Here is a 21659-nt window from a genome sequence, read left to right as displayed (position 1 = left end):
AGCCGAGATCGCACCACTGCACTCCAGCCTGGGCGATGAGCAAGACTCCGTCTCAAAAAATAAAAAATAAAAAAATAAAAAAATAAAGAAAGAAGTCTAATTTTGGCTGGATTCAGTGGCTCATGCCTATAATCCCAGTACTTTGGAGGCCAAGGTGGGTGGATCTCTTGAGCCTAGGAGTTCAAGACCAGGCTGAGCATCATGGTGAAACCCTGTCTCTACAAAAAATACAAAAATTAGCTGGGCATAATGGTGTATGCTTGTAATCCCAGCTACTTGGGAGGCTGAGCTGGGAGGATCACTTGAGCCCAGGAGGTTGAGGCTGCAGTGAGCCGTGGTCATGCCACTGTGTTCCAGCCTGAGTGACAGAGCAAGGTCCTGTCTCATACATACATACGTACATACATACTCTAATTATTACTAGCTTCCCAGGCCCCTGTAAAAGGGAGGTGGTAGGATTGTCTTCCCCAAGAAGACTAAGGAACAAATTTCCAGCACTCTGAAAGGCATTCTTTTCTTTGATAGTGGATGGCAGTCACTTCTCAATTGCTGCTCAGACACAGAGCAGCCAGGCAAGCACTTAGCTCCTAAGTCAGAGACTGACTCAGGCCCCATCCAGAGAGGACTGCTTGTCCACAACCATCGCTGGTCTAAAAACTTCAGTAACCCCTTGAAAAGCCTTTGGGGGGAGTTTCAGTTTCTGGTTCTGCATGTAAGGAGTTTGGAAGTCACCAGTCTGTCCTGACAATGAGTAAAAAACTGAACAGACTGAAAAATCAAGAACTCTTTAGGGATCCATAGGAGAAGTAAGGTCACGGAGCAAACTGCTGCTCTCAGTATGGAGGGACAGAAAAGTACAGAGTCACGCCTTACCTGAGCAGAGATTCACAGGTGAAAACCACCAAGGGAAACTAGACAGTGATTGGAGAAGGTGTAAGAAACCTGACTATAATTGATGAATTGTTGCAGCCTCAGTGAGGCCAACTCTAGAGGTAAAAGCTCTAGGGGGACCCAGTCATGGGGGGTCCCCATACTATGTGAGTTTTACCTCCAGGAGCTCTACCAGGTTCTCACAGTAAACATTTTTCTCACACAGAAATCCCCTTGTGCTTCTGGCAGGGGGAGGAGAATGAGCCATTTTGAGTTACGCTGGAGCAGTCTGTTCTTAACATGGTCTGTCCCCCAGAGAAACTTGCTAACCGCAGCCAAAACTGCTGCGGTGTTATCAGAGCCTAACTGACCTGGAGGAAGGGAGTACCCAACTCCTGCCCCTCTAGCCATCCTGTACCACCTAAGGCAGTGAAGGGAAACAAAACAAAACTGAGAAGCACTTGTGAAGCTTGCAGTGCAGAGGCTCCGGCTCACTGAAAGACTGAGACCCACTCTTATGACTACAGCGTGCTTCTCCTTCCCCTGCATGGCACCACCACATTGCCAAAAGCCTCCTTACAGCAGTCCCCTTTACCTGGTACACGGTGTCCAGTTATCAAGAAGAAACTACAAGAGATATTAAAAGGCAAAAAACACAATTTGAAGAGACAGAGAAAGCATCAGAAGCAGACATGACAGGAATGTTGGGATTCGCAAACGGTGGATTTAAAACAACTATAATTAATATGCTAAGGGCTCTAATGGAGGAAATATTCAGCATGTACGAAAAAATGGGCAATGTAAACAGAAAGATGGAAATCCTAAGAAAGAGTCAAAAAGAAATGCTAGATATCAAAAACACTGTAATGGAAACAAAGAATGCCTTTGATGGGCTTATTAGTAGACTGGACATGGCTGAGTAAAGAATCTCTGAGCTTGAGGATATGTTAGTAGAATCCTCCCAAATTGAAAAGCAAAGAGAACAAAGACTGAAAAAAAAAAAAAGAAAGAAAAGAATATCCAAGGACAGTGGGACAACTACCAAAGGTGAAACATATGTGTAATGGGGATACCAGAAAGAGAGAAAGAAAAGAAAGAAATAGGTGAAACAATAATGACTGAGAATTTCCTCAAATTGATGTCAGACACCAAACCACAAATCAAGAAAGCTCTGAAAACCAGACAGGATACGTGCAAAACAAACAAACAAAAAAAACTAAACTGCAACCAGAAATATCATTTTCAAACTACAGAAAACTCAAAAATAAAAAATTCTGAAAGAAGCCAAAGGAAAAACACCTTACTTATAGAGGAACAAAGATAAGAATTATATCTGACTTCTTCTCAGAAACCATGCAAGCAAGAAAAGAGAGGAATGAAACATTTAAAGTGTTGAGAGAAAAAAACCCACCAACCTAGAATTCTATACCCTGCAAAAATGAATGTTCAGAAGCGAAGGAGAAAGGAAGACTTTCTTAGGCCACCAAAAATGTAGAAAGTTTGTTGCCAGTAGGCCTTGCAAGAAATGTTAAAAGAAGTTCTTTAGAGATAAAGAAAGTAATATAGGTCAGAAAGTTGGGTCTACGTAAAGAAAGGAAGAACACTGAAGAAGGAATGAGTGAAGGTAAAATTAAAACTTTTCTTTTTCTTTTTCTTGATTGATCTAGTAGATAACAATTTATTCAAAATAATAATATCAAAACAATAGTAACAATGTACTTGATTACATATACTTAGGTATATTACACACACACACACACACACACATATTTATGCTTATATATAAGTGATATGAATGACAACAATGATATAAGGTATGGAAAAGAGAACAAATTAGGATCATTTTGTAATTATAAGGTACTCATACTACCTGCAAAGTGGCATTGTGATATTTGAAAGTGGACTTGGCTTCATTGTAAATGTTAATTGCAAACTCTAAGGCAACCACTAAAAAAAGTTTAAAAAGAAGTATAAGTGATATGCTAAGACAGGAGAGAAAATGTAATCAGATAAAATGCTCAATTAAAACCAAAAAGAAATGCTGGAAGTGGAAGAAAAAGTGGAAAATAACAATAGCAACAAAGAACAAAGGCACCAAACAAAAAACAATAAAAATTATGGTAGATAACTATATCAATAACAACTTTGAATGTCAGTGGTCTAAATGCACCAATTAAAAGACAGAGATGGTCAGAGTCAATTTTTTTAAATGATCCAACTGTCTGTTTTTTACAAGAACCCCATTTTAAATATGAAGACAAATTAATATAAAATAAAAGAAAGTATATGGAAAAAATGTACCCTGCTAACAGTAATTAGAAGAAAGGAAGAGTAACTACTGTATATTTATTCCAAACAGAACAGATTTTATAGCAAGGAAAGTTATCAATGATAAAGAAGAGCATTACATAAAAACAAAGGGGTTAATTCCCCAAGAATACCTAACAATCTTTAATGTGTATGCATTTAACAGAGCATCCAACTACATGAGGCAAAAACTGATAGAACTGCAGGGAGAAATAGATAAATCCACTATTAGAGATTAACACACCTTTATTGGAAATGGACATATCCAGCAGGCAGAAAATCAGTAAGGACATAATTGATTTCAGCACCATCAATCATCAAACAGTAATTGACATACATAGACTACTTCATTTAACAACAGCAGAAAACACATTCTTCTAAGTCCATATGGAACACTCACCAAGATAGTCCACATTCTGAGCATAAAACATACCGTAACAAATTTAAAAGAATGGAAATAATACAATGTCTGCTTGTAGACCACAGGAGAATTAAACAGAAATCAACACCAGAAAGATGATAGGAAAATCTCAAAATGCAAACAATGTACTTCTGAATAACATGAGTCAAAGAAGAAATCTCAGGAGAAATTTTAAAAATGCTTTTAACTAAATGAAATGAAAACACAACTTATCAACACTTGTGGGATGCGGTGAAAGTAGTGCCTAAATGAAAATTTCTAGCATTGAATGCGTATGTTAGAAAAGAAGAAAGATCTAAAATGAATAATCTAACTTTTTACCTTAGGAAACTAGTAAAAGAAGAGAAAATTAGATACAAAGTAAGCAGAAGAAAAGAAATAAGAATTAGAGCAGGAATCAATGAAGTTGAAAACAGGAACTCAATAGAGAGAATCAACAAAACCAAAAGCTGGTTATTTGAAAAGATTAATAAAATCAATAAACCACTAACCAGGCTAACTAAGTAAAAAGAGAAAGAACATAAATTACTAACATCAGAAATGAAAGAGTGGACATCACTACAGATCTCATGGTCATTAGAAGGATAATAAAGGAATGCTGTGAACAACTGTATGCTCACATATTTAATAACCTAGATGAAATGGGCCAAGTCCCTGAAAGACATAATCTGCCAAAACTCACACAAGAAGAAATAGACAATCTGAATAGGCCTACATCTATTTTAAAAGTTGAATCAATAATTAATAACTTTTCCCAACAGAAAGCACTAGGCCTAGATGTATTTGCTGGTGAATTCTACCAAACATATAAGGAAGACATTATACCAATTCTCTATAATCTCTTTTGGAGGATAGAAGCAGAAGGAATACTTCCTGACTCATTCTGTGAGGCCAGCATTACTCTAATACCAAAACCAGACAAAGGCATTACAAGAAAAGAAAACTACAGATCAATATCTTTCGTGAACATAGTTGCAAAAATCCTCAACAAAATGTTAGCAAATCCAATCCAATAAAGTATTAAAAAAAATTATACACCATGACCAAGTGGAATTTATCCCAGATATGCAAGGCTGGTTCAGCATTTAAAAATCAAATAATTCATCACAACAACTGACTAAAAAAGAAAAATCATTTCAATAGATACAGAAAAGGCATTTGACAAAATCCCAAACCAATTTATGATTTTAAAAAAACTCTCAGTAAACTAGAAATAAAGGGCAACATCCTCAACTGTATAAAGCATATCTACAAAAAACCTACAGCTAACACCATACTTAATGAAGAGAAACTAGAATCTTTCCCATAAGATCAGGGACAAGGCAAGGATGTTCTCTCTCACCACTCCTTTTCAATATCATACTGGAAGTTCCAGTTAATGCAATAAGTCAAGAAAAGGAAATTAAAGGTATGCAGATTGGAAAGAAAGAAGTAAAACTATCTTTTTCACAGGTGACATGATCATCTATGTAAGAAATCCAAAATAATTAATCAAAAAACCCTCCAATAACTAATAATTATAGCAAGGTTGCAGGATGCAAGGTTAGTATACAAAGATTAATCACATTCCTATATACTAGCGATGAACAAGTGGAATTTGAAATTAAAAACACAATACCATTTACATTAGCTGCCCCTAAAATGAAATGCTTAGACACAAATCTAACAAAATATGTACAAGATCTATATGAGGAAATCTACAAAACTCTTATGAAAGAAATCAAAGAACTAAATAAATGGAGAGATAGTCCATGTTCATGGATAGGAATGCTCAATATTGTCCAGATGTTCATTCTTCCCAACTTGCTCTATAGATTCAATGTACTCCTAATCAAAATCCAGCAAGTTATTTTTTGGTATTATTAAACTAATTCTAAAGTTTGTATGGGGAAGCCAAAAACTGAGAATAGCCAGCACAATATTGAAGGAGAACAAAGTGGGAGGACTGACATTGCCTGACCTCAAGACATACCATAATGCTGCAGTAATCAAGACAGTGTGGTATTAGTGAAATAATCGACAAATAGATCAATGGAACAGAATAGAGAGCCCAGAAGTAGACTTACATAAATATAGTCAATTGATATTTGGCACAGGATCAAAGGCAATATAATGGAACAAAATAGACTTTTCAACAAATAATGCTGGAACTATTGGGCATCCATATACAAAAAAAAAAAAAAAGCTAAACACAGACCTTACACTCTTCCATAAAATTAACTCAAAATAGCTCATATACCTAAATGTAAAATGCAAAACCGTAAAACTCTTAGAGTATAACATGGAAGAAAATCCAGATGACCTTGTGTATGGCGATGTCTTTTTAGATACAACACCAATAGCATGATGTGTGAAAGAAATAATTGATAAGTTGGACTTCGTTAAAATTAACAACTTCTGTTCTGCAAAAGACAATGTTAACAGAATGAGAAGACAAGCCACACACTTGTAGAAAATATTTGCAAAAGGTACATCTGATAAAGGACTGTTATCCAAAATATACAAAGAACTATTAAAAGTCTACAACAAGAACACAAACAACCTGATTTAAAAATGTTCCAAAGACCTTAACACCATAGAAGATATACAGATGACAAACAGCATATGAAAAGATGCTTCACGTCATATGTCATCAGGAAATGCAAATTAAACAAGAGAGATCACTACTTACCTATTAAAATGACCAGAATCTGGAACAGTTACAAACCAAATGCTAAAGAGGATGTGGAGCAACAGGAACTGTCATTTGTTGCTGGCAGGAATGCAAAGGGATATAACCACTTTGGAAGACAGTTTGGTGGCTTCTTACAAAATGAAACATACTCTTGTATGATCCAGCAATCTTTCTCCTTGATATTTACCCAAAGAAACTGAAAACTTATGTCCACAGCAAAACCTGCACACAAACGTTATAGCAGCTTTATTCATAATTGCCAAAACTTAGAAGCAACCAAGATGTCCTTCAGTAGGTGAATGGATAAATCAACTATGGTACATCCAGACAATGGAATATTATTTAGCACTAAAAAGAAATTAACATTCAAACCATGAAAAGATATGAAGCAACTTTAAATGCGTATTACTAAGTGAAAGATACCAATCTGAAAAGCCTATATACTGTCCTATTCCAACTATATGACATTTTGGAAAAGGCAAAACTGTGATGACAGCAAAACGATCAGTGATTGCCAGGGTTTGGGGGTGGGTGGGGCAACGAACAGGCAGAGCACAGAGGATTTGGGGGGGGGGGGGGAGGTGCAGTGAAACTACTTTGCAGGATACTTGAATGGTGGATACATGTCACTACACATTTGTCCAAACCCATAGAATGTATGACACCAAGAGTGAACCCTGATGTAAACTCTGGACTCTAAGTGATAATGATGTGTCAATGTAGGTTCATCAGCAGTAACAAATGCACCACTCTGGTGGGGATGTGGATAATGGGGAAGGCTGTACTTGCGTGGGACCAGGGAGTATATGGGAACTTCCTGTACCTTCTGCTCAATATTGCTGTGAACCTAAAACTGCTCTTAAAAATAAAATCTTTATTTTTTTAGAAAGAAAAGGGCTGTAAGGTTTTTTTTTTTTTTCAATCAATCAAGAGAAATAGTCTTCTTATGTTTTCATATTTACACTTCTTTTTTTCAGGAGGAAGACCTGAACATCTTTTCCCTGTCCTTTATTTCCCACACATCAGGTTGGCAGCTGCTATGCTTTATTTTTGCCCTGTGTTAAAGTCCTCTCCCACCCCAGCACCTACCTGTTCCTCAACTAGCACCACCACATCTCTGTTCTAAATGTTGTTCTCCTGCAATAAAGGACGTTTGAATTAAACATTCCATTTTTATCGTATACCGTATTTCACCATCATCTGCACACCTGTTAGTACATCAAGGGAAGAACCAGCTGGCATTGTTTGGAAGGTGTTAGAAACGTTGACCTCTTTATTTTAGTGTGTATCTCAGAGGTGGGACTGGCAAAGCTCTATTTCACGTCACTAAGACATCCCTAAAATGTACACAGATTCTTGCGTGTGGTGTCCGTCGGGTGAAGCTATGAGGCTATGAAAAAACTATTATCATGTCTCACCTTTTTTCCCCCACTGAAAAATGAGACCAGACACAGCATGAAAATTGCAGCTCATTGACAACAGGAGAGAAGCGGACAGGGAACCGCCTCTGGTTTATTGTGAAAACTTTGACATTTCCATTCACTCAAATAGCAAATGTTTATCAAGAATCATGCTGAATGCTACAGGAATTAGAAAAACTCTAGAGACATGGCCCCTGTTCTCAAAGAGTTTACGGATCTGTACAAGTATTAGGCATGTAAAATGCACAAAATGCCCGGCAACTCCAAGATCACTGCCTGTGCACTCAGGGAAGGCTTCCCAAAGTGGCTGGTGTTTGTGTTGGAATTAAATCTGCATAGGAGGAAATAGCCAGAGGGAGGGTGAGGAAAGGACACTAAATTGAGAGGAGGCTGGACCAGGAGGGAAGGCTTATCTGGGGAAATTGCAGTCTTATAGCAGCTCCATCCAGCCCAGTTCAGGCCATTCTTGGCCAACACAGGGAAGACTTCAGGTCCCATGCCTCAGCACCCCATCCTTTGGTCCTGCCTCCCCCATCTAGCCCACCTCTGGGAAGTTCCGTAAGAGACTAAATATGGTAAAAACTGGACTCTGCTGCCATTTGTGTAGGTAGGAGTTTTCCACCTCGTCTGAAAAGAGCCGTTACCCTCTGTCATGAAACAAGGAGCAGAGACTTCACACTGGGACAGGAATCATCCGTTTCTGGCTGAGTGTCTGCAGAGCCTTGCTTGGATTCTGCCTATAACTGAATGTCCAGACTCCAAGCCTCACAAAAGCCCTAACTGTTGCTAATAATGTCTAAAGTAAGAAACAGTAAGAAAAATGGAGTTGCAGAAGGATCTTTTTTCATGCCACCCACAGGTTTTCCCCGGGTGTATTTTCCTTAGAACTAGCAACTGATGGGATATGAGTCACAGGCTGAGCCTAAAGGAATTCTAAGATAAGAACAGAAAAAGTGCCATAGCCCGGTCCACTTTTACTCACTGGAATTTCTAGGAACACACAGGTTATTTGAAATGCCAGCCACGTGGCCGTTGTTCACGGGGCTGTTTGCCACGTGTCTGAGGCCTCTGGGTGTGGGAGTGTGTCCGTCCATCTATCTGTCTGTCTGTGTGGAACTGTCTGTCTGTTAGGGAAGGTGTGGAGAGGAGGTGGTAGCAGAACTCAGTTGAGCCCCATAGTGAGAGGCTGCATTGGATGAGAGGTAGAAGTCCCCTAAGCCATGGGTATTTTTATATTGGGATTTTAAAATAAACCTCCCTAAACTTTATAATTAATAATACTTTTGTTGTTGTTTCCTTCCAAGTTAAAAGAAACGCTCCCACCCTCTACCCTCACCACACCACACGGGAGTTTCCTTTACAACAAAGCTAATGGTCTGCTGGGTGCAATCATTATAAACACTACAAGGTGTGAAGATAAATGTTTTTACTTGGGGGGGAAATGCATCTCCATTACCAGCCGATTATGACAGTCTCAGAGTTAAAGCCTCTACAATGGATGGTTTTTATCTGGCCTCTGAGAAAATGTGGTGATGAGATGCGTTCACATTCTCTGAATGTTTGGGGCCTCCCTGGTGCAATCCCAGGTATCCTAATTGCATAAGGAGCCTGGTAGTGCCCCAGTATGGGAAGGGCAGCATGGGAACCCCAGCAAGTTTGGACCAGTGATACTAATAGCTATTATTTCTTAAGTGCCTACTGTGTCCCTGGCATTTGTGTTATGCAGTTTTCATACATCTTCAAATCCTCGCAACAACTGGAGGAGTTGGGAATTGTTTCACTCATTAGACAGACGGGAAAGCTAAGACCCCACGAAGTCAAACAAGCTGCCTAACACCGTGAAGCTCATCAGTGGTAGAGCTGAGGTTTGAACACAAATTTGGGTAACTCCACGCCCACGCCCCTATATGCCACTCTGTGCTGCCTGCCTTTGCTCATTAAATGATTGATCAAATGGTTGATCTGTACGGTACAGAAATTCTTGAGCACACCATGGGACCATTTGCCTTGGAGTGAATGCAGTGATTTGAACAGTCATTCATCCTTTAGGCCCAGTGAGAAAAAAATGCTGCTGATAACAAACTTGCATACATTTATGTGGGCTCTTTCATGACGTTTTCTATGCTTTGAGAACAGTTTTGGTAATTTTCTAATCCTACAGTGGCCCTCAGGGGCTTGTTTAGAGAGCCTTTGAGGAGAAGTGCCTTCCTGCTCTGTGTACCTTTTTCTCTTTCATAAAAATGTTAGATATTTAAGGTGTACAACATGATGTTTTGAGATACATCTACACAGTGAAATAATTAATACAGTCAAGTAAGTTAACATAATCCATTTCCTGAAATCTACTCTGTTAGTGAATTTCCAGTGTATAATACAGTATTATTAACTGGAGTCTGGATACTATACATCAGAGCTCTGGACTTCATCCTATGGAACTGCACCCTTTTACCCTTTGACCTACATCTTCTGATTTCCTCCACCTCCCCGACCCTGGTAACCAGTGTTCTGCTCCCCGTTTTTATGTATTCAGCTTTTTTAGATTTCACATATAAGTGAAATCATGCAGTATCTGTCTTTCTGTGCTTGGTTCATTTCACTTAGCAGAATGTCCTCCAGGTTTATCCATTGTGTCCTAAATGGCAGGATTTCCTTCTTTTTTAAGGCTGAATAATATTCTATGGTGTATATTGCCCATATTTTCTTTATCCATTCATCTGTCAATGGACACTTGCCATACCCTTGACCACAGAAAGGGCCTCCTGTCCCAGAGAAGATGCCGCTCCTGAGCGTACAGCAGTGCTGGGGAACCCTTCAGCAGTGCAGGGAAGGGGGTCCCCAGGCAGTCCTGGGGCCACTGGAGACCCCTTCCTTGTGTTCTCCCAATAATTGAGTAGAGGAGAAGCAGCATGGAGGAGGGCCTCTGAGGAGAGAAGAGCCCTTACTGCCTCATCCCTGGATCTCCCAGAACCAGTTCAACAACACGGCCAGTGCCTTTTTCGCTCTCCCTCTTCCTCATCAGCTGTCCTTCCCTTTGCTTCCTTCTGCTTTATTTCCTGGGGATGCTCCCAGAGCACCCTGGTGGTAGCAAATTTGAAAAGAGCCCCTGTTTGTGGAAATGCAAGTGGTTATGTGACTGCATTTGCCAGCCCAGGAGATACCCTGGGGCAGGGCAGCAGAAAGCTCCTGGGCCTCAGAGTTAGAGTTCAAAGCCTATCTCTGCCAGTGTCCACCTGTGGGATCTGCACAGCAGCCACCTGACAGCCACCATTTACTGAGCACACCCTGGGCCTGCCAGCCTCAGATCTCCCCTGGACCTTCCCTGCACTGCACCAGATCTAGACAGGCTGTCCGCCACAGACCCCATTTCCCAGATCCCCTTGTCACCTGGCTCCCCACTGGCTTTGTCCAGAGGGAGCCTGGAGGGTGGGCAGGTGGAGAACCAGGCTACTTCTCCCTCACTGTTCCTACCCTGGGGGCATCTCCAACAGGGTCTGAGTGTCCCTGGGCTCCAGTTCCCACGTGATAGACCTCCATGGTTCCACCTTCCACTAGGGACCCCAGCAACGAGACCCCGTCATCCCACCAGCCCAGGAGTGGTAGTGTCTTCCTACTCTTACTAATCTCAGGGTGTTCCTGCTGGCTTCTCCACTTTGCCATCACCTCATTAAATTCCATCTGTTTAGATACTCGAGTCCTGGTTTTCCCTGAATAATCAGTTTGTCAGCCCTGAACTAAGCCCTCACCAGCATTTCTCAAAATAGCCCTCAGAGACTCTTGTACAGCCGAGGACCCTGAAGCTCAAAGATGAGCAGGGATTGGTTTAGGGTCACTCAGCTGGTGAGTAGTTCAGCTGGAATTCAGACCTAGGTCTGTCTAGAGCATGCCTGGACTTCTACTCACTACTCTAGTTGCCTCTGTGAGTTTCTGTTTCCCCTTCTCTGAAAGAACCAACAAGATCTACACTGCAGTGTTTTGTTTGCAGGACTAGAGAGAGTGCCTGTAGCGTGCCTCTGACCCTGCTTCACACACCTTGGGACACCCCCAGCAGGGTGGCCTGCTCTGCAGGGAGGGCCATCTTGTTATCCAGCCTCAGTGGGCACCCAGTGCTGCCATAAGTAGTTTCAGTGGCCAGTGTGGAGAGGGCACCAATTCTAGCCTGTATGGTGGGCAGTGCCTGTTCTGCACTGGCCAGGGTGTTTGGTTACCCCAAGGAAGGGAATCAAAAGTTAACTCTTTTTGGTTTTGGTTGGTTTTTTGTTTGTTTATTTGTTTGTTTGTTTTTGGCCAAAGTTCTTACTGGTTTCCATGAGTGTGGGTTTGAAGCTGGCATTGGTAGAATCTGTGGTTTGACTGTTTTTTTAAGAATGTTTAAGCGGCAGCACTGTTTATTTCTGTGTCCTCATCCAAGAAAGAGCTCCTTGTGGCATAAAAGGCACCGAACTCCCACTGAAGCCGTCTTTCTGGTGACAGAGATGGAACCATTCTTACCTTGCAACCTAGAATGCAGTACCAAGATAGGACACTAAAAACAACTTTTTCTTCCCCTAACATGATGGAATATTCGAGTCGGAACCCTAAGGCATCATCCTAGGATAGAATAAGCTTCCATTTGACAGAGGAGAAAAATCAAGGCTCAAAGAGGTTAAGGGATCTGCTTAAGGTCATGCAGTGTGGTGTGGTGGCAGAACCAAGCCTCATGCCTAAAGCACTTAACTCTGGTTACCATGGAGGCTGTGCCCTGGCTCTGCAGGCAGAGCTAGAAGAATTGCTCCATGTTCGTCATTGGCCAAGCCTCAGCAGGGCTGTAGGGGATCAGGTTAGGGACACTGCCCTGGATTTTAATAGACCCAAATTACTACTGTCGTCACAGAAACAGGCTTGGGATAACTATGCCTTTCAGTAAAGATTTTGTCCAGAAATATCTTAATTTTATTTACTAGGTTATCTGGCACATAATAGCATGCATTATTAATAGAGTAGCTTAATACTCTCTATTGAATAGGCATACTCTTTGCATTGTAAAACAAACCTCTCTTTTATGATGTACTTCACAATGCCTTGTCACCAAAGCACGTGCTCAGAATATTACAGCAGGCTTCCATTCCACCTTCCATGAAATACTAAAAAAGAGATCATCTCTAGTACAACTCAGTAGCCTCGTGATTAATCCATAACTCAGTTATGAGCACATCTTTAACTGAGTTCTCCTAGGCCATTCTTTGTCTTAAGGGCTTCAGACAAAGGTGAGCATGTGGTACTGAAACTCTTATTCTCCCCTACTGCCCAAGTTTGTCCATTACCTCCAATGGTGAGTCACGGAGATTTCGTCTGCCATCCACGGCCTTGTGAACGCTACAACCATGGAACCGTGGTGGAGTTTTACTGTGATCCTGGCTACAGCCTCACCAGCGACTACAAGTATATCACCTGCCAGTACGGAGAGTGGTTTCCTTCCTATCAAGTCTACTGCATCAAATCAGGTAAGTCTGAAGGTCTCGCCCTTGACGATGATGGACCCTCCTTGGACCATCTGCACATAGTGGGCGGTGGCTATGTACCAAGCTGTATCTCTCCTCCCACGCCCAGTGTCAGGAACAGGATATCGAAACATATCATTGCGGGTCGATGGGGCTGCTGTTGGGCTCTGTGCCAGATGCTTATCGGTCCTGTTCAGAGGGTCAAGAGTATTAACCTGTCTGCTGGAGGTCCTTCCATGGACGCTAGGGGTCTAGGGACCCTGTTCAGAGGGTCAGGAGTATTAACCTGCCATTCCCAGGTTAAAATGCTGACCCTCTGAACAGGGTCCCTAGACCCCTAGCATCCATGGAAGGACCTCCAGCCTCTGCACTCTTTTTTCTCCCAGCCTTATCCCTTTCCACTGGTAAGGACACAGGTCTATGGGTGTGACCAGAATTACATGCATTGCCCTGGACCAAAGCGATGAATAACTTTATCTTTCTCTTCCATTCAAGGACGCATATCAGAATACAAATAATACTGTGGGTGACACCTGATCTCACTTATAAAACAATAGGCCATTTGCAAGCTTCAGGGCTTCATAGTTAAAAGCAAATGACTTACTTGCAAACCACCTTCCCCACTGGCCTCAGTGCACCCGGGTAGTGACCACAGGATAGAGATTGGGGCACCAGCATACACCCACTGTCTCCTTCCCACTCTCCCCAGCCCTTTCCAGGCTGGGGATGCTGCCCTGAGCAGTGCTGATGACTGCATGCATCTCCCCTGGACACAAGGAAGTGCTTGTTAATGCCGGGTCTCTGGAGGTGCACACATGATCCTGTGAGCCAGCGAGGGGAGAAGTGCAGAGAGAGTGTCTAAGAGGGTGGGCATGACAAGGCAGGGAGGTGTCTAAGAGACAGGGTGGACTGTGCCCAAAGGATAAGAGTCTCTTCTGGAAGGGTCTGCTCCTGCTGCCCCTGACCTGGCAGACAGCTGATAGGGCATCAGAGCTGTGGAACAGGGGTCCTCTTTACTCTCTGTTTCTTGCTTTACCCAACCCTACAGCATATCCCAGAACACTCACAAAGGGCCCAGCTTCCCACTCCCCCAGCCCTTGGTCCATTTCGGAGCAACTTCTCCAGGCAAGAGGGATGCCCACCTTTGTTCTCAAGAGGCAGATGCGTTATTTGAGCCTGTGCCAGGCCTGCGCCTGGGACTAGAATGTGAGCATGCAGGTCTGCAACCTGGCAGAGCCCATGCCGGAGATAGGTTTTTAGGGTTGGGTGGATCCTGATGCAATGCACATAGTATCTCCAGGGAGCCCTGGGGATCAAAGGCACCTTGCATACATCTCTTGTGCCAAATAAATCCAGCAAATGAGCCCACGGGAAACCTTGGCACCTCTCATGGTCTGGGAGCCTCACATACAGCTTTGTTCTCCCTCACGCAGAGCAAACATGGCCCAGCACCCACGAGACCCTCCTGACCACGTGGAAGATTGTGGCGTTCACGGCAACCAGTGTGCTGCTTGTGCTGCTGCTCGTCATCCTGGCCAGGATGTTCCAGACCAAGTTCAAGGCCCACTTTCCCCCCAGGTCAGTTTCATGTCTTGGCAGCTGTGGCTCGAGGTCTGACTCAATGCAGCCACCCTTAGCAGCAGAGAGAATGTGATGAGTGAAAAGTTGGAGCTCCTAAGGGAAACAGGGGAGAGCAAAAACCATGTTCTGGGATGTTTTGAGCACCAAGCTGGAGACAGACCTCATTTTCCTCTTTCTTTCCTACCTCTCCCCCTCCTTCTTGCAGTTGACCATTCGCAGGTGGGCATCATGGGGGGCAAGCAATGGGATCACAGAGTTAGGACTGCAGGCTGTGGACTGCTCCACCCAGGGGCACCATTCCCACCATGGTCACCCTGCATGTGGCCCTGGAGTGAGGCACCACGCAGCTCAGTTCATAGGGAGGGTAAGACGTGCACACAGCTGACTGGGACACAGGTCAGAGGTGTGTGAACAAAGGTGTTAGGCATTGAGAAGCCTCAGGAAGGAAAAAAGACTTTCCTGATTCCAGGGAGAATCAGGAAAGGGCTAGTGAGAGTCTTCCATGAAGTCTGATCTGAACCTCTGAAGTGGGACATGTAGAAGGCACTTCTCCATCCTTCTCAGCTGCACCAATCAGCTCGGGTTGGTATCTTCAGCCTCAAGTCGTCATCACCAACGAGAACTGCACCAGCACCCTTAGGAACAAAGAAGAGCCACCCAGCACTACTGCTGGCCAGTCATCGTTCCTGGAGGGAGAAGTAGTTTAGAAAGCAAAAGGATAAGTTTATGAGCATTAAGAAGAGGAGGTAAGGACAGCAAAACACCACAGAACACTAGCCAGGGCCCACTGATACAAGCTATCTTTTCCTTGCCTTCTGTGGCCATGTCAGAGTCTTCTCATTTTAGAACCTAATGCTTCAGAAAAGGGCATTTTTTTTTTTGCCCACAGAGACAACCTAGTCCCCAGAGTCATATGTACCTGAAAAAGGGACTATTGCTCATGGAGGAGAAGGCTCCTGGAATTAACCACTTCTCTCTTCCCTCCAGGAAAATGCAGTGTGTCTCTCACACCTTCCAGCTGTGAGAGGAGTGAAGGAAATGGGCAGAGCTGCTGGAGACAGCACCTGCCCACCTTCGCCCTTAACCTCACACCCCACAGGGCAGCCTTCCTCACATAGCAGTTCTTCCCTGCCTGGCAGTAGGGACTCCCCATGGTCACAACCTGACAGGCACATCCCGCTCTCCCTAGCCACAAATGTGTGCTAGATGTGGGTGTCACCTGCATCCCTCCCCAGGCCCAGAGGTGTATTAGTGCCATCCTGGTGCCACAGCAAGCTCTTGCTACGATGCTGAAACCTTCCTTCCTCTCCAATCTGCCATCTGCTCTCTGTCTTCCACGTTATTATATATTCATCAAGGGACCGTATTCTATCATTGAGCAATTACAGTATCTCAAGAAGGCCTAAGGATTACAAAGAGAAAGCCAACCCACAGGGCTGTGATTGATAGTGCATTCGAGTACTTGAAAAGGGCCCTCAGAGCTATTTTTCTCCATATTGTTGGAAGAAAAGTTTCCAGGATATCCACTAGGTATTAAGATTTTTTTTTAAATGTTCTGAAAACCCTTTCACATGATGTTCTTCAGCCCTTGAGTCTTTTGTCTTATATTATTCTTGAGTTGTTTTGGGAAGGTTGGCTTCAAATACATGACATGAATCCAAATACATGACCAGAATCTCAAGGGCAAACCAAGAATGGACTTTTTTTCTCCAGGTTCCACAAGAGTAGAGCCTGCAGGGATGTTGATGAGGGGTGTATGAGAGCTAAGTTGCATGGTGGGGACATGTGGAGGGGAAGCTGCCAGATTGTGGGAGCTGTAGCCTGGGTGTGGAATGTTAGGGTGAGGAATGGAGAAGAGAGGCGTCTGTTCACCCGGGCCTAGACAACATGGAGGTGCCAGGGACAGTGAGGAGGCAGGGAGTCCCAAGTGAGAAGGAGGCCAGCACAAGACAGTGAAGTGGCCAGAGAGGAAGGGAGCATCATTGTCAAGGACGCAGTAACTAGTGGTGGCTGTGGAGGGAGAGCAGTCTGGCTCGGAGCAAGCTCCTCCTTTCCTCCCGCCTCCTGCCTTCTACCCCCTGAAGAGCATGGTCTTGGTGGTCTCCCACCCTCTCTGGGCAGCTTTTAAGAGCTTTGGGACAAGGAGTCCACCACCATAATCTCCAAGCCTTTGCAAGATGTTTCAAAAAGTCAGTGGACTTGAGCATTAGAGAGACACACAGCCTTTGCTTCCCCTCCATCCCCAGACATTTCATTTTCTTGGGTTTAGAGCCCTGCCGCCAGCACTCAGAGATTCAGGGTCTGCCCACCCAACTGGGTCTTCTCTTCCTGATATTTTACCTTTGGCCTCCTCCCTCAGCACCAGTTCCCAGCAGAGACAATAAGAAACCAAGTTCCAGCCGGGCACAGTGTCTCATGTCTATAATCCCAGCACTCCGGGAGTCCGAGGCAGGTGGATGGATCACCTGAGGTCAGGAGTTCGAGACCAGCCTAACCAACATGGTGAAACCTTGTCTCTCCTAAAAATACACTGGGTGACAGAGCAAGACTCCATCTCAAAAAGAAAAAAAAGGAAGAAACCAAGTTCCATTGGCTACTTCTTAGCCACCCTGGGTTCCTCTTGAAGCCAGGAGCAGAGTGTGGGGGTCACACGGAGCCCAGGCTGTGACGTCAGATGCCCCAGGCTCCAATCGGACAGTGTTGAATGTACAGAGTGCTGAGAAGCAAAGGGAGCAGGCCAGGAGCTGCGTGCGCGCCCACGCAAGGGAGCCCTGCAGCCACGCAGACTCGATTTGCCGCGGCTCCTGGAGCCCTCACAGCAGCAGCCCAGGCCTTGCTTAGATGAGGGGTGGGAGGAAGGAGGTGGAGGTAAGCCTGTGCAGCTCGAACAGGGTAGTGACATGGTGCTTACAGCTTTCCTTTTTTTTCCTTCTTTCCTGAGTTTTTGTTTGTTTGTTTTTTTCTATCTAGACTAAGATGTAGTGATGTTTATACTATAGCAGAAAACAACAAAGAAACATGATGAACATAGGGCCAGCTAGTCCCTCTGGGCACTCAGAGTCCACAGTTACAGTTGTTTGTTTGTTTGTTGGTTGGTTGGTTTTTTTAAGAGATAAGGTCTCGTTCTGTTACCCAGGCTGGAGTGCGGTGGTGCGATCATGGCTCACTGCAGCCTCAAACTCCTTGGCTCCAGGGATCCTCCTGCCTCAGCCTCCTGAATAGCTGGGGCTATAGGCACGTGCCACCACACGTGGCTAACATTTTTATTTTTTGTGTAAACAGGGTTTCACTATGTTGCCCAGGCTGGTCTCAAACTCCTGGGCTCAAGCAAAACCTCCCAAAGTTCTGGATTGCAGGTGTGAGTCACCACACCTGGCCTATTTTCTATACTTTTAACAGTGCTACCCCACTTTCAATCCCATCCTACAGGACACTGCAGAGGGGTGCTGGGATGCTCTGTTAGAAAGGGTTATGTTGTCCCCTGCCCCGTGAGCTTATGGCCAGAAGGCCAAAGCCCACAGGTCAGAGGAGCAAGGGAAAAGCATGAGGAGATAGGAGGACACGAGAGAGTGACAAAAAGAAAACCTCCTCTCTCCGGAGCATTGGCAGCGGGGATGGCAGCATCATCTTCCAGAGGAGCCCCTGAAAGGAGGCTGGTTCTTCCATATTATCCTCCATACCAGGCTCTGCTGCCCATCGTGGGCCCTGAGACCCGAGTGCAGGAAGGAGCGTGGGTGGCCTCATCCGCAGGGTGGCATGGCTTTGACATGTTGGCACTTCTTTCCTTTACACAGGGGGCCTCCCCGGAGTTCCAGCAGTGACCCTGACTTTGTGGTGGTAGATGGTGTGCCTGTCATGCTCCCGTCCTACGACGAGGCTGTGAGTGGCGGCTTGAGTGCCTTAGGCCCTGGGTACCTGGCCTCTGTAGGCCAGGGCTGCCCCTTACCCGTGGACGACCAGAGCCCCCCGGCATACCCCGGCTCAGGGGACACGGACACAGGCCCAAGGGAGTCAGAAGCCTGTGACAGCGTCTCAGGCTCTTCTGAGCTGCTCCAGAGTCTGTATTCACCTCCCAGGTGCCAAGAGAGCATCCATCCTTCTTCAGACAACCCTGACACAATTGCCAGCACGGTGGAGGAGGTGGCATCCACCAGCCCAGGCATCGACATTGCAGATGGTAAGTGCTTGCCCCAAGGCCCAAGCCACACCTGCAAACGCCTCCGTGCCAGCGTCTTCAAGCCAGCTCCTTGCTCCGCACGCTCCACCCCCCAGCACAGAGTCGAATCAATCTGCTTACCTCTCACTCAGCTTAAATTGCTTCATGCTCTCTCTACATGTAGAGGCCTTGGGCAAGGCCAATTATTGTAAGGAATGACCATCATCTTGCAAGTAATGAGCCCATTAATGGAAATTTCAAGAGGCACCAAAAGGCAGTGAGCCATCCAGAGTAGAAAGGCAACAGTGGCCGGTGCTTTGTTTTTGTAGTGTCCTTATGATCCGGAATGTTTTTCTTGTTTATTCCTTAATTAGGTAGGACTTCTGGAAGTGGGGTTTAGGGACAGGATGGCACATGCATGCCAGGAAGAAGGATCCAGAGGCACGCACTAGGGCCCAGCAGTGTGTTCTAGCCCCAGAGTTCTGTGTGCATAGAAGTTATTTTTACCAGATGTGAAGTAAAAGATGTATATGTACCTGTCATAAGGAAGGGTGGATTCATGGTAAAATAGGGAAAATGTGTCAGATTGATTAGGTCTCTGTTTCCTACAGAAGGGGAGCCCCAGTGCCACTTTGCAAATGAGAGCACTAATCTGGTTTATATTGAGAGTAAATGGCAGTAACAACATGGAAACAGAGGTCTCCTGGGCCACCACAGTGTTCCTTTTCTGTAAACCACGCTGCCTTTCTGTACTTGAATTTGCAACTTTCTGGCTTGTAGGACCATTAGGGCCTATGGTTAAAATCTAACATTTTATTTTTTATGAACTAGAAATAAGATCATAATTGTTTTCTGGCAAAAAAACAATTGTTACAGAAAGATGTTGTATAGGAGGTTGATTTATTTGGTTATTAACTGGTATGTGAAACTTAACGTTTTCTTCTCCTCACTGATTTGAGAAACTGTAGATATTTTAATGAGGCATATAATTCCAGATTGTCATGGTGTTTTCTGGTTATGTTAAGCTAATAACCGTCTCTTCTTTTACAGAGATTCCTCTAATGGAAGAAGATCCCTAATATGGGGCAGGATCCAGATGACTTTCTTGCTCCTTTGGGGAAAGGACCTTGTATCTTGGAGTGAGGTCACAGAAGGATAGAGCTTGGGGGCAAAATGTCTAACTTACCTACATGGGGACCGCAGTTCACGTTGTGCATCTCAGGCTCCACAGTGAGGCTGACAAACTGCAATGGCAGTGCTTTAAATGAGATTTGAGGATTCGCCAAGACCCATGGGGAACCAGGGGCAGTGGAGAAGCCCTTGCACGGTCTTGGATGGAGGTGTTAAATGTGTATCGTGCTGTGGAACATGAGACAATTCCATGCACATCCCACCGAATCATCACGCATCCCATTGGCTGACAAGTCCTCCCTGCCCCCTTGAAAGCATGTCACATTATGTAAATTTGCTTCTAAAACCTGCTTCCAACTGGCTCTGGACTCCAAATTTGGATGGGCCAGCCTCTGCATAAAGTTTGTGTTGAGCTGCTGGAGGAACAGCAGAGCCTCCTGCACCCTCAGCAAGGGGCCAGCTCCCAAAGGAAAGGTCCTTGTGTGACATTTGGAGAATCTTCCTTCACCCAGACAACTCTACTCGAAGCAAGATGAAAGCAGGATGTGGCAGTTCCAGTGAGAAAGGAAAGGAAAAAGACGGGCAGACTCTGCTTTCTGGAAATTTTTTCACAAAGTAGAGCTCGTGAACTCTGTGCTGTCTTCTGGTAACATATCATCAGTGTTTGTATTCATGAGTGGCACATGGATCCATGGCATTGGGTAAATCTGGGGGGTTTTACACATGGTCAGAATGTATTTAAATACATCTCATGATGGAGACAGTAACCAAGGTAATGTTTTGTTTCAGCATTTTGAAAAGACTTAACATTTATCTCAGAATCATGAGCCTCTCTCTAGTTAAGAATTGTCATTGTTCTCCCCAGCCCCAAATTCAACCATACATTTATTTTCCAAAACAGAAATTGTTTCTGTAAAAATATCTCACCTTCAAAAGAAGTGTGAGGTTGGATTTTCCCCCTTTTATTTGTCCTAAGATTCCAGAAGGCTGGCCTCCCAGCCCAGATAGCTCAGCCGCCTCACCTGCCTATCATTCCTGCACTCCTACTTTGAGGGTCTCATGGTGCCCACTGGGTATTGTTCCTAAGAAACTGATTGATTAAAAAATTTCCCAAAGTGTCCTGAAGTGTCTCTTCAAATACATGCTGATCTGTGGAGTTGATTTCTCTCCTTCTCTTGGTTTTAGACAAATGTAAACAAAACTCTGATCCATAAAATTGCTATGCTGATAGAGCGGTGAGGGCTGGAAGCTTGACCAAGTCCTGTTTCTTCTTGACACAGACTGATTAAAAATTAAAAAGAAAATGACAGTTTGAAGTGTGACTTTAATAGTGCAGTAGAGTCGGGTGGGCAGGGACAGGGTGGTGACAGTGATCATGGATGATGGGATTCAGTGTAAGATTAAGAACAAGAGATGGAAGGAGATAACACACAGACAGTGCTCACCGTCTAAATAGAGGTTGTCTCAGAGACCACTGGGCAAGTGCCTCATTTTCTACCAGGCGATTCAGAAGAGGCATGAGGGGCTATCTCTGATAGTCTCCCCTACAAAGTAGACAGCAGCAACATCAAGCTGCCTGACAGGCAGACCAAGCACAGGGATGCCTCTCCAGCCCACAGCA

The 21659-nt window shown here is 44.4% G+C and overlaps 1 protein-coding gene across 3 annotated transcripts in view; it reads left to right on the top strand.

Moving 5' to 3' along the window:
• Positions 1-21347, top strand: part of SUSD4 (sushi domain containing 4) — a 141064-nt gene extending 119717 nt beyond the window's left edge. For 2 of the 3 annotated variants that reach the window (XM_011929490.1, XM_011929489.1), the window contains 4 exons: positions 12982-13173; positions 14604-14748; positions 18546-18928; positions 19958-21347. In XM_011929490.1, the coding sequence (XP_011784880.1) occupies positions 12982-13173; positions 14604-14748; positions 18546-18928; positions 19958-19986 (749 nt within the window). In that variant the 3' untranslated portion in view covers positions 19987-21347. Of the gene's footprint in view, positions 1-7249; positions 7441-12981; positions 13174-14603; positions 14749-18545; positions 18929-19957 lie in introns of those variants that run through there. The other variant, XM_011929491.1, reaches the window with a different exon arrangement.
• The last annotated feature ends 312 nt before the right edge of the window (positions 21348-21659 follow it).

The sequence above is a fragment of the Colobus angolensis genome, unplaced genomic scaffold, assembly GCF_000951035.1.
Source record: "Colobus angolensis palliatus isolate OR3802 unplaced genomic scaffold, Cang.pa_1.0 Scaffold81, whole genome shotgun sequence".
Taxonomy (NCBI): Eukaryota; Metazoa; Chordata; class Mammalia; order Primates; family Cercopithecidae; genus Colobus; species Colobus angolensis.
This window is presented reverse-complemented; position numbering and strand designations above follow the sequence as displayed.